Below are 13,448 nucleotides of genomic sequence, written 5' to 3'. Positions count from 1 at the left end.
AGGGTCAAACAACTAGGCAAAACCAGTCTTTGAGAGATCTGGAAGCCTTCAGTTGAGATTTAAAGACATTGTAGTCAGAGCTTCAAATAATTAAAATGTATGGTTGATTGTCTATGGCCTCAGAAACATCTGTAACGATGTTTGGGTTCATATGAATGCATAAATAATTTAAAAAGTGTTATTCATAGATCAGAAATCAAATATTTTGCTACTTTACAGCACTGACATTAACTGCAAAACAAGATAAACCAACCAGCATCACACCTTCCCAGTAAGTCAATTAAGCCTGACTCCTCAGGCTTGTTACCACAATTAAAGGATGAGCACTGAAGAAGACTTTCCATTGCATGAGGTCAGCAACACCCCAGAAGAAACTCTCTAGAGCTGGAGAAATCAACATAAGAAGACAGGTACCAACAGGGCCAGCACTGATGGACCGAGCAAAACCACTGCAAAGCTACGCAGCCAATGCCAGCAACAATCTGACTTCTGTTCTGAGTACTAAGACCTCCTGTTTTATATGTGTGCAGCAGCAAATATTTACAGTATCCTTGAAATAGTCTGAGTAAATTGCCTCTTGGCAGCAGAGAGTAAAAGTGCCTAGAGATGGAAAAAATGAATTAAATCTCAATCACACATTAATGTTGCTCCCACGGAAGATGCTGACACTCCATCTCCTTTGGCACCCGAGCAGCCTGTGGGGGGCACAGCTTTCTGAGCCTGTGGGCTGGCCCTCATTAGGAAAGTGTGCAAGGCAGCTGCTCTTACAAACATCTCTGGGCTGCTGTGGGTGGCAGCATGGGCCTGACTCCAGGGGGAATCCGAGGCAGGAGCCGCTTTCCTCGCAGCGTGAGCTGGGCTGCTCAGATCAGCCAGCCTGGGGCTGTGCTCAGCCCACAGCAAAGGGAGAACTGTCGAGGTGCTCAGCCCAAATCCATCCTTCCATTTCTGCATTAGAGACGTGCAAAATCACAAGAGGGAAAGAGGAAAGGTATAGGTGCAAACACCCAGAAGGACAGCGCAGTATGAGAGGAGAGGAGATGTGAATCATAAAGCTGAAGATATCCATCTTTCTCTGATCTGAGCTGGATGCTGACTCACAGTGTCTTGAGGGGGCTCAGGTAGGTATGAAAACGAAGCCTCTGCTCCATATCACTGTTTGCAATTCCTCCCTACACTGTTTCATGAGGATCCAGCCTGTGTAAGGAGCTGTGCTTTGTTCTGGAGACAGCTGCAGTCACAGAGTTCCTATCTATAATCTGAGCAAGCTTGAAAAGCACCTTGAGTTCCTGTGCAATGGAAAGTTCCTCAGAAACAAAAGTGATAATTGATATAAATCAGCATCAGAATACTGGCAAAAGGACTGAGAACAAAAGTAATTGTCAAATTATTTCAGTACTGGTTATACAAAGTCCCCATCCTCTTTGCTGGCTTCACTCTGCAGGACAAATGACCCAGGACTGCCTTTATTTCATATAAGGAAGGCATGCTACTAGTGATTATTTCTATCTAATTGTTATTGATCCTTTATTACTTTGCACTGGTAACCTTCACTGACAAAAGTCTAATAGGAATCTGGACCACTTATTGCCACATCTTTCTAAATGGGACATTGCTCAGCACTTCCATGACTAATTTAGGAAGGTCAAGGCACATTTGGTTCCCTCTCGAGAACACAACAGGGGCAACGTCCATCCATCAAAGCACATGGAGTGTTTGCTGACTTAGGCTCTATGTGTTTTCTATTAGGATAAAAAAGGGCAGGCTCCAGAAATACATTCAGAAGATGCAATTAAGAGATGGCAAAGTAAGACTTAAAAAGAGGAACCATCTCTGCTTTGAATCTGAACTGCTCCAGATGTGTTTGCAGGCATGAAACATCTACCATCAAGAGAGCCTTTTCTGTGCAAATCTAACTTCAGGAATTCTTCCTTCAAATCCCTTTTAGAATGAATTCTTCTTTGCCAGGCTTATAGGTGAAAAAGAAATCTAAATATAGGAGGAATTTATTTTTAAAGAATAAGGACTTTAATTTGAGATAAATATATCTACCTATATATAGATATATAAATACCTATATATATTTTATGTATTTGATGCTAATAGATCTTACCAGTTGCAGCACTTTTGGCACAGAGAGCTGCACCAAGCAGGCGAACTGAGCCAAGCAAGCTCTCTGCACTCCATGTGTGCTCCCAGGGGAACAAACAAGTAAGGACCATTAACCTGCCTGTGTTCAGATTTGTTCTGAAATCCTCTCCTCTGCTTTTCGTAAGCATAATAGAGGTGAACATGACCTCTGCTGCAATCACACGGAGGGTTTAGGAGCTGAGGCTATAATACACTTGCTGAAATTAATCAAGGGAAACGCAGCAGTGGGGGTAGCACTGCCCAACTGGATCCTGTCAGTCTTCATCAGGCTGGAGAGGAGCTCCTTAAAAGTGCAGCAAACAGGTCACAGAATGTCAACCCGGAATAACCAAGGCTTTATTATGGACATAAATACCCCTGGAAACGAGCGCTGTGCACTTGCAGCTGCCCGGCCCCGCTGGCGGCTGCAGCGGGCAGGGCCAGGCAGGAGGAGGCTCCGCGGCGGCGGCCCTGACTGACCTGCAGCCGCTGTCCCCAGCGGCGTGGAGCGAGCTCTCGGCGCGGCGCAGGCCCAGGCGGGAGAAGGAGTGGAACATGGTGAGGGCCACGTCGCTGAGGGCGCCCAGCCCGTCGGGCTCCTCGTACACGTTCTCCCAGTAGGAGCGCAGCCCCGGCGTGCCCGACGGGTAATTCCCGTACAGGTAATAGTCCAGCTGGCCAATGATCTCCTGGTTCACCACGGCCTCAAACTTGCGGGCGAAGAAAGTTGGCCTGGCGGTCTGCTGTTGGGACAGGACAGGAAAAGACACTTGTGGCAGCAGCTCTCTGGCCACAGAGAGAAACACAACTTTCCCAGGCATCGTCCTGGGAAAGGCTGTGAGATTATCAGAGAAAAGAATGAGAAACAATTCTTCTCTTAAGCTGTGCACCTGGTACTGTGAACATGTGGAATGTGTTATGGAGATTTGTTTACCAAAGGGTGGTTTCTTAATTAGCCAATGGTGATGGTGTTTGGACTGGAGGAGCCATTAGGTCCAGCTGTATTGTAACTGTCTGTAACAGCAATGAGTTTCTTAATAAAGAGATTATTAACCACCCTTCTGTGAATCATGGAGTCTGTGCTAATTATTATCCGGCCAGGGGCCCATTGTGACAATAGAAACTGAGTTCCCATTTTCAGATGTGACACTTTGTCTTAAGCAATGGGTTGGAAGTTGAGGACATTTCTCTCCATAGGCAAAGATGACTTTAAATGTCACTGTTGGGACCATACATCGTTAGGAGCGATGTTAAGATTCAGCTAAAAACTGAATTACATAATTACCCCCTGAAAATCTCTTCAGACCAACAGCCACCCATGCTGTCTGGCCCAGGAAGGCTCTCCAAGTGCAGGAGGGGTGGGGAATGCTCTCCAACCCCTGTGTTAGCCTGGAGACAGTGCAGCACTGGCACATTTTATGCAGGAGCAAAGTGTACTGTGGCACTGGGGCTCAGAAGAGGCAAAGCAGCATTTTCTGTGTATGGATTTGCTGCCAGGAGGTGCTAAGAGGTCTCTGGGAGAGGTGCCATTTCTGGCTGAGGTTTCTTTACTTCTGAGTGGTCCTGCCCAGATTTTTTCTCAGCGCTTGACACAATTTGGGGCATATGCTACTCAACTACCATTAGCTTTCAAAAAGTCTTTGTTTTGCCTTGTTCATATTTGAGCATGGGTTCTGAGGTGCCAAGGAGTTCAAGAGTGCCCCGGACGGTTAGAATATTCTTTTGAGGAAGCTCAGTTTTGCTCTGAGATGGCGCATGCTGTGGGCTTTGTGATCTGTGCTGCTTTGTGCCTCTGTGGGAACAGCAAGCCCCAGCCTTCTGGTGCTGGGTGATCATGTAAGGAGCTCTCTCACCAGAACCTGTCAGAAGCTGCCTTTACATCTATTCTAATTTTGAACTTTCCAGCTCAGTTTACCTGATTGTTTCCTGAAATATCGTTGTGGGTTCACAGCCTGGAGCAGGTCAGGCTCTGCAGTCTGGCAGGAGTTTTTAAAGACTTGCCATTTATTCTGTGTGTGAGATTTCCCTGGGATTGGTGTTTGGGACAGCAGAGCCTCTTTTAGATAACATCTCATTTGCTCTTTTTGTGAGTGCCCGTGTCACTGACTTCAAGCGTGCCTGGTAGACAGCACATTACAGTAAAGAAAAGATCTCTGTTTCAGAGCAGACATCATTTCTGTGCTGTAGGGTAACACATTCCCCATCCCACACAAAGCCTGAACAAACATGCTTTATGCAGGGAGCCCCGAGGAGCTGGAGGGATGGAATTGCAGATCTGGTGACCTTGAAACAAGTGGCTGTTCATTCTCAATAGAAGATGCACAGGCCGGATACAGCCTGAGACTGAGTGCACCCTGGAGCACAGGACTCGCTCTCGTGTCTGCCTTGAGGAAACCATCACAAAGGAGCTGATTAAACCTTCTGAGACAGTCCTGCCAAACCTGGGTGATCAAAATCTCATGACTAAGGTCATGAGGTAAAATCATGAGATAAACTTCATGAGATAAATCTCATGAGATAAACTTCAATATGATTGTTCTGATGAATATAATAACGAAAATGGATTTGCCTTATGCTACGTAAGTCAGCACACACACTGATCAACTTCTAAGCTTTTTTAAAAGATGATAAACATTGCTTAACACTGAAGCCAAGATTATTGTGAAATGATGAAAGCACCTGAGCTGTAACATTGGAGAAAACCTTTTGCAATAAACTCACATTGGTACAGTCAGAGATGTGTCAAGCTTCCCTCCTTTCTAGCACAGCCAATTTTACCAATGCCAAGGAGTGCAAAGAGTTGCTTTGTGACCTTATCATGCAGTGGTATGTCTCCAGGGCCAAAACATAGGAGAACTTATCTTTCATTCTCCTGAAATTAAGATCAGAGTTCCCTCCCATCTCTTTCTTCACCTCCCTGATGGAGTCAAAGCTTCCCTTCCTTCTCCCTGCTGCAGTCATGCATTCAGCCAGCTCTCCACGCAGTACAGGGGGAAGAGCCTCTGCAGGTGTGCTCAGTTACCTGGAACCGGTGAAAGTCAGCTGGTTTGAAGTCATTGGGTGAGCAGCCACACCAGTCCACAATGTGCTTGTACTGACACTTGCAGCCCAGCTTCCTGTTCCAGTTGGTGATGCGCAGGTTGTTGTCCACCATGGAGTCGCAGAACGGGCTGTTCTCCAGCACGGTGTGAAAGAAGGACTGCAACAAACAGAGAACAGATCACCATATTTAGCTCCTCAAACTTCCATTTTCTCCTTCACTTCAGCTCATGGGCCCAAATCGAATGCAGGTGACCTATTTTCGTTTGAAATGACAGGATTAACAAGCTCTATTGTTCTGCCACATATGAAACACACTCCATGTGCCTGTATTCCACAGAGCATGGAAAAATCACAACACTCTACAGACCCAACCCAACTGTAAGAACACACAGCTGAGGTCTTGCTCCAATAACCCGGCATAGAATAATTGCACTTCTACAATGACCAGCTCTGGGCATCGGCAGCTCAAAGGACTCGAGGAAAGGCACCAGTGCTAGCAATCATTTTATTTTTATTTCAGCTATATGAGCAATTCTAAGAAATGCCCATTATTTCCCTTCTGTAAGTTGCTCCCTGGTCTAACAGATTTAGGACTATTTTTCTGAACAATGTGCTAATGGCATATTTCAAGTTGTTTCCCAAAACAATTGTCAAAACTGCACCATCACCCTGGTTACTCTGATAAAAATACAGTCTCAGACAGCTCTTATGTGGGTGTCTTATCTCCAGCACTCTGAAATGCATTGCTTGTTGAGTGGCTTTGTACTGAAACACGCAGTTCACCCTAGGCACCAAAAGGACATTCTGCCTCTTGCATTTACGTCTGAAATCATAAGTCTTTATTTGCTGATTCATGGCAGCATGGAATTCCTATTGGGCAATCCTAATTATATCATCATAATAACAGCTATTACATAAACCACGTGTAATGGGGACTGATATAGCAGGTTAACAGGTCAGTGAAGGCAGGGCCATTTTACAAAACCAGCTATGTACCTTGCAAAGAAAACCTTGTAGAAAAAAGCTATGGAATACCATCAATTTTAGCCCTGCAAGAGACCATTTCTGGAGCAGTGACTTCTCTTTAAAATCAGCAATAGTAAGATCTATAAATAACCAGCACAACATTAGCATGGCTGGCCCCCAAATAATCCCCCTACCCTTTTTAATGTTAAATGACAGCCCAGTGAATATGGATTTTATGCTTGAACTGTTTGGTTAAACCCATAAAGGCATCCATTCTCATTCAAGCGAGAGGGGAAAAAAAACCCTACCCAATTACCAATTGCCCTGTGTCCTTTCATAGCAATACAGGAATTTCTCTAGATAATGGATGAAAAGGTTATCAGAGTAGAGAGAAAAGGTGATTTTAAACAGAAACAGGATTAAAAGAAGATTATGCAACATGTGTGGGGAATAATAAACTTCTATCAAATGATAACAATTGCTGTGCTCCACCAGAAGCTAACGAGCAAGATACGCAAGATGGGTGTCATCCATCCTTCAAAATATTCAGGAACCAAGGCAGTTATAGGTTTAAAGGCAGTCATCAGTTGTTCCCTGGGCTGGCTGACTGCTGCAGCCTGTGGAGCAGAGCCTGGCAAGCCAGGGGAGCAGGGTACCTGCTGGGGCAGGTGTAGCACAGGCTGCCAGCCACGGCTCTGTGCTCTCCCTGCAGATAGTGCACATTGCTGACACATTGCTGCACGCCAGGCAAAACCCCACACTGCTGTGCACTCCCCTTCTGCATCACTTGCAGCCAGAGCGACTCCTGAGTGATCTAAATGATTTGTGACTGTGCCTTCTGGCTGAGTTTTGAACAGAACAATAAACCTTTGTTTGCAGGGTTTATATTTTTAAAGAAAAGTGCTGGATAATAGCAAGGAAAGCTACTTATGAAGACAATTCGCCATCTCTAATATCCTTCAAAAGCTTTGTGCAGGAACAATTTGCAAGCGAAGGGCAGCTGGGTTTTTTGATTGTTCAGTAACAGATTAATAGGCTTAGAAATATAAAACAAAGCCACTCTTTGCAAAAAAAATCCTACAAAAAAACAAGGCAATAAACAACTGGAAAAGATGTTCTAACCCTAAAGGGCTTACTCACTATAGAAGTAAAATTTTCATTACCCACTATGGGATGCTGCAAAGCCCACTGACATCAGGGGAAAGCCGCTCTGATTTCAGTCAGATCTTTGGGACAAGCACAAACATTGCGGGTTTGAACACACAGAAGGATTCTTTGCATCCACGTACCTCGGCAGGAAGCAGCGTGTAAGAGTAAAACCTCTTCATCTTTGTTACCAGATCATCATTGGAAAAAGTGACATATTCCACAAACTTCCTGTTCAGGAGGAACCAGTCCGACCCTCCGTCGACGGTGATTCCTTCTGGGATCTTGCGGTCCCCCAGGCGCCACATGTGCGTGTCGCACTCCAGGAAGAGCCGATCCAGCCCCTGCTTTCTGATAAATCTGAGCGAGTACAAGAGGAGCCATCAAATGGTAATTTGTATTTTGCTATCATTGGGAGCTTTGTAAATAAAAAAGCTACTTTCTCAAACAAAAAAGGATCAAAAGGTCACTTGTTTATATTTCTGTTCTACTCATAAGTAATGCAGAGAGGTTTAATAAATGATTAATCGGTTTTGTTACAGAGGCAAAGATAAGCAGATTGCTTTTAAACATAATTTACACCTTCGGTTGTCCTAAGACTGCAAGTGACAGAGCTCTGGGGCAGGAAAGTCCATAATGTTCATTAACTCTGAACAAACCACCACAGAAGAACCACAACATGAACAGGAACTAAACACATTCTTCTCCCTCTAAATAAATTCAGTTTTTTAAAAAACAGGAAAATGTACATAAAAGTAAAATGACCAATTTTCTCCTATGCTATTATGTCATTAATTTTTCTACAGGGATATAGGCAATAAGGAAAAAATACCATTATATTGGTCTTTGCTGTAGAATGAGCAAGTTTGCGCCATTTTCAAGTCTCTGGAGAACGTTTTGTTATTGCTGAACCATGAATAAGAGGAGCAACTGCAGAACTGCAAAGTTATGGAAATGAATTATTTGAGACCAATATAAGAGAAGAAAGGCTGGGAAATCAATCTGTGTTTGAAAACGCTTTGGACTGAATGCACACTCATCTTTTGAGACTGTCTAATCCAAGTTTCTGTTTGTTATTCCATTTGGGAATGACTTCCCTGAAGGAGAAGCAGGGCAGCTGTGAGTTAGCAGCGAGGTGGGCTGAGCACCATCCATCCTGGGTGGATGTGAGCGCTGGACACATCCCACACGCTCTGAGCAGTAACAATTCTCACTGACCACCCACTGCAGCAACCCACAGCCACAGCCCCCAGACCTCTCTGGATGCAGGACCTGCAGGGTGACAACAGCTGTGGCACCCACAGGAACAGGGGCACAGCCTTCCCTTCCTGAACCACACACAGCCCTGACAGGGCATTTCAAGATTAGCAAGCCAAGATGACATTTTAGTAGTCCTCAAACACTTGCTGCTACAGAAGGAAAGGGAAAAGAATAAAAGTCAAGGAACAACAAGCACCAGAGCTTTCTAGAATCCTGCATCTGGAAAAGTGAGCATTAACCCCGTAGGCCAACTCCCTGGTTCAAGTTCTGTTCTGTACCAATCAAAGAACTGAGATGCAATTATGAAATGGTGCATATTAATTTCAAAAGGACCGTGAATGACTTCAGGGTCTATGTCCTACTGATAGCTATGTCTCTTTTCACAGTATGAGAACAGCTCCTCTGTTAACACAACAGTGCTGAAAACACATAAATGAAAATTGAGAAATTTTTCTTTCCATGAACAAGTTTCTAATCTCATGTTCCATTATGAAGGATAATAGAAAAGTCTTGCAATTTTAATGCAGTGCTCTGGAATGTAATCTTCAAATTCAATATTTATGCAGTTATCTCCAAATCAAATATTAATGTGCCTGAAAGTTTGGTCATTTATTTATTTCTCTTCAAAACTAAATGCTCATTAGAGTTAATTATTTTAAGAAAATAACAGAACTTTATTGACTACATTTAAATAGGAACATAAAGTTTTTTTCTATTAAGTAATTTCTTTCAACTGCTATCTCTACCAATTTATCACCCTTTACTCTCCTTTTCAAATGGACGGTTCTTTGACTGCAATAGAAACCCTCAAACAAAAAAAGCCACCTGACTATTGCAGCAACTGCTCTATGTAGAAACTGCCTCAGCCTGTGTGACATGACCCAGCTCCCAGCTCCCTGGTACTGTAACAGCTTCAGCCTTTTTGGCTGAACTTGGCAGCACAGGAGCACGACCATGCTCCAGATGAGAAGGTCCCAGCAAATCCTGACTCACAGCTTCATGTTTTCCAAAGTAGTTGACAGGCTCTTTTTTTTTTCTATACATTCACAGTTCTATGTTTTTTATTGTTTTGTTTTTTTTTTTTTTTTGTTTTTTTTTTTTTTTTTTTTAGCTAATGGCTTGGAAAAGCAAATCTCAGGATATGGAGTGAAATCAGCCAATTCCTGGAAGTACAACTGTTTTCACAACAAACCTCAGCCCCCAAATCTTACACAACTGGGTTACTAGAAGAAAATGTACTTTCCAATCACTTACCCTCCAGTAAGGCAGCACAGCCCAACTAATGAGCTGCAATGCCTTTAGAGATCTCCCAAGAAATGAGCCTTTTGCTTGTGCTTCTTGAAACCTTCCTAGAAACATCACAGCAGGTTTCAAATATATAACAGCTGAACAGAGAGCAGGTGTTTTTCAGAAGGATCACCCTTACCGAGCCTCTTCACACCCAGTCACAACACCTCAATGGAATATGGCATTAGCAAAGCAAATAATTTCTGTGGCCTACAAAGCAATGATTTGTCCAAGGGGCTGTGAAGACACAGCTCTCCACTGGGCCATGGCTTGCTGCTTATTTATGTTCCTTGGCAGCCAAGGGGACCAAGTGTACTTCAGACCTGCTGGAAGCTAAATAGGAGAGGCTGCTGGCACAGAGAGCTGAACAGCATGCAAAGTGGAAAAGGTGGATGAGGCTCCCTTTTTTCCCTCCAAGCTCTCTTCTAGGGTGACTGATGCACCCAGCTACTCCACCAATAGTGATTTTGGCACTCAGGAAGGCAAGAACTTACTCTAAGCATATTGAATACTGCCTGAGAGAAAGGGAAAAGGGTATCTGTATGCCACATAGGCCTTTCCAAGCAATGAAAAACTCTTGGACATTACAAACAGTTCATAAAGATTCTTGACTAGCCATCCAAGAATGATTGCATCCACCCCTGAAAAGAAAGATATGAAGATGGAGGGCAAAAGCATGACCCTACTGATTTGTTTCTAGTCTCATGCTGTATTTCATTAGTTTCTGGTTATGCTCAAGGGAATACCAAATTCAGTAAATTTTATAAAGCCAGGCCAAGCTTCATAAAGAGCAATGAAATGCAAAATAAGGGTGGTTTTTCCTCTTGTCTTTCTCTCTTGAGTCTCACAAAACAGCTTGCAGATAACTCCCAAATTAAAAGTAGGAAAAAAAAAAAGGGTTAGTAATAGCATTTCCTTAATCTTAGTCACTGTGGAAAAATCAGGTGCTTCCTGTCACCCTGAACACCAGGTAAGACTGGCATACCTCTGCCAGCTGCAAATGCACTGGCCAAACAATGACATCCTACTGAACCAAGGTATGGTTGGCCAAATACAACAGAGGTTATCATCAGCTGAAGACAACTGGCCTTTCTACTAATCTAAAAAAAAAAAAAAAAACCAAAAACAAAACAAACAAAAAAACCCAAAAAAAACCCAACAAAAAAAACCCACCAAAAAACAGGAGGAAAATTATAGGAAAAGAGTCAACCAGAAGAAAATAGAATTAAAAAAAGACTAGGATTAAGAAAAGCATGCCCTTTTGCCCTACTCCATAGAACACTCAATCTAAGGCATTTTATGCTTCCCCTTATCAATTTTAATTCTTCCTTAAGAGCCTCCAGTTTTTGAGGGCCTGGGGTCACACTCAAAAGTAAGGAGGAAACACAGGATATTAAGAAGGTGTGTCAGCACCTGAGCTCAGCAATCAGCAACTGACCCGCATGAAAGGTGCCACTGTGCCCTGTGTGTGGATGCAGCCTCACAGGTTGCAGAGTTATTTTTATACTTTGCTAAAAACCTTACTGCCTGCAGCACGTGGTCTGTCACTGAGCGTAGATGTCAGTCCAGGCAGCTCATGATTGCAATCCAGTTCAGGGAACTCCTCTTTGTAGTTTATTTAAATATTTATAAATACATTTCAGACAAGATTCTAGGACTGTATAACACATTTGTAACTTGTGTGGCACATATAACACATATAACATGAGTATAAACACAACTCAACTCTTATGGTATGTTCTAACTGCTAATAAATATTATCACACAGTTACTTAATATCAGCAAAAATATCACAATCAAATATCCTCCTTTTTGATCGTTTTCTCCAAGGGACAGTGCAAACCACAGAAACTTGTAGAGACCCCTGCTCCTGAATGCTCTACTTACACAGTACGTCAGAGATTTTGCTGTTTTCTTTTTCCTGAAGTTTACGAATGAGTAAAACTTCCTGAAGTATCAGAGGCTATTAAATTGCTAAGTGCTATTTGCCAGTAACTTTATCACTAAAAGGTTTCTTCTGGAAAGAATATATTTTTTAAGGTGAAAAGGTTTCTTCCTAAATGTTTCCTGTTTCTGGCATCTTGCCTATAAAGCCTCCCATTGACATTTCACTGTTAACCAGGTGCACCTACCCAGGACCTCATCATCATTAGTCAGGATTTAAGAATAAGAACTATGAATAAAAGTTACAAAACTCCAGTGAAACAATCCCTCAAAAGTCAAAAGTCAATGTCAATGTCAAAGTGAGAATCTGTAGAGCTAGGAGCTCAAATAGCATTATGTCCATGTTTTCCTGAGTGTATGTGGACAAGCTCTGCATGCTTTATCTGTTCCTCTTTTCATTGTCTTTATGTGAAAATTTGAGGAAGAAAGCCCATTTCAGTGCAAAAAGTCAAGTAAATATTTTTACAGATGAGAAATGTGAGAGTCACTTGCCAGCAGTGTTTGCACAGCCACCCTGGAAACACCAGAGTCAATCAGTTGGGAAGTACAAAACAGTTAATTTGCAGTTTAGGTGACCAACTAGAAAACACTGAAAAATAGTTTGACAATCTTGAGTGTAGCAGTTGGAAAAAATAATTTGTGAACAATCTCTAGGCTACCACACATCTCCATAAACCAGGCACTGAAAAATTCTTTATAATAACCAGATTAATGAATCCCAAACCTGTACAGAGCAGAATCATTCCCTGCCTGCTCAAGGTGGAAATCCTGCCCTCCACTGAGTATGCTGAGTCCAGCTGACCCTGATCTCACTCCATTTCCATGAGTAACTCTATTCTGCCAAGGGTTAAACAATATTTACAGCATCTGAAATAATTAACAAGGGGCTATTTAAACACAATGTCTATATGGTGCCAGCAATTAATCTGTTTTTCTAAGGATAGGATGTTGCAGTGTGTTTCCTGAGACCTTCCTGTCATGCTGAAAGCCTCCAGGGCTGATCCCCCCAGTCCCAAAATGGAGGTGAAGCTTGAAAAGGGGAACAGTGTCAAACAGAAATAGCACCTACTTAGTCTGTCAAGATGAGGAAGATTTCTCCCCAGCATGACAGGCATAGTGTGGAAAGCACAGAACAAACAATTCCTGCTGTTTCAAAAGGCCTTGAAAATAACTCTCAGTACAGACAGAAATGATGGAAGAGAAAGAATAATTGTAACTTGCTTTTCAATGTGCTTTAACTGTGACATCCTAAATGCAATTCCTATGAGGTCAAAAATGTTTTGAAAGCAGAATTCTTATCTTTTGTTAATTCCCTTACTCAGAAGAAAATATTTAAACACATTACTATCTCAACAATCCCTGAAAGCTTTAATGACAATGCAGAAAAAAACATCAACAATATCAGAAAGAATTTCTCTCTTGACTGAATTTGCTCTAGTAAGATTGGGCTTATTTCCTGATTGGGCTTATTTCAGGAGCAAAAGCCAAAGCCATAAATAAGCACACAAATTGAAATGCTTTTAGCAGTTTTGCCCACTGTGCTGAAAGCCCAGGAGTTACCAAGCAGCGCAAGGAAATGTCACTTTCAGATGTGAACAGGGTTTGTCACCTGTACCTCTGCATGGCCCGTGGGGCAGCTGGGCACGGTGGGTGTGCAGGGCAGGGATGGGCAC

General features: G+C 42.8%; 1 protein-coding gene across 2 annotated transcripts in view; it reads right to left on the bottom strand.

The window, feature by feature from the left end:
- XYLT1 (xylosyltransferase 1) overlaps positions 1–13,448 on the bottom strand; it is a 176,835-nt gene that overhangs the window by 21,548 nt on the left and 141,839 nt on the right. For both annotated transcript variants that reach the window (XM_021539810.3, XM_021539812.3), the window contains 3 exons: positions 7,428–7,644; positions 5,153–5,329; positions 2,611–2,873 (listed from right to left, as the gene is read on the bottom strand). In XM_021539810.3, the coding sequence (XP_021395485.2) occupies positions 2,611–2,873; positions 5,153–5,329; positions 7,428–7,644 (657 nt within the window). The remainder of the gene's footprint in view (positions 1–2,610; positions 2,874–5,152; positions 5,330–7,427; positions 7,645–13,448) is intronic.

Source organism: Lonchura striata, chromosome 16, assembly GCF_046129695.1.
Source record: "Lonchura striata isolate bLonStr1 chromosome 16, bLonStr1.mat, whole genome shotgun sequence".
In the NCBI taxonomy this organism is placed as follows: domain Eukaryota; kingdom Metazoa; phylum Chordata; class Aves; order Passeriformes; family Estrildidae; genus Lonchura; species Lonchura striata.
Note: the sequence above shows the minus strand (reverse complement) of the source record. Positions and strands in the feature narration are given on the sequence as shown.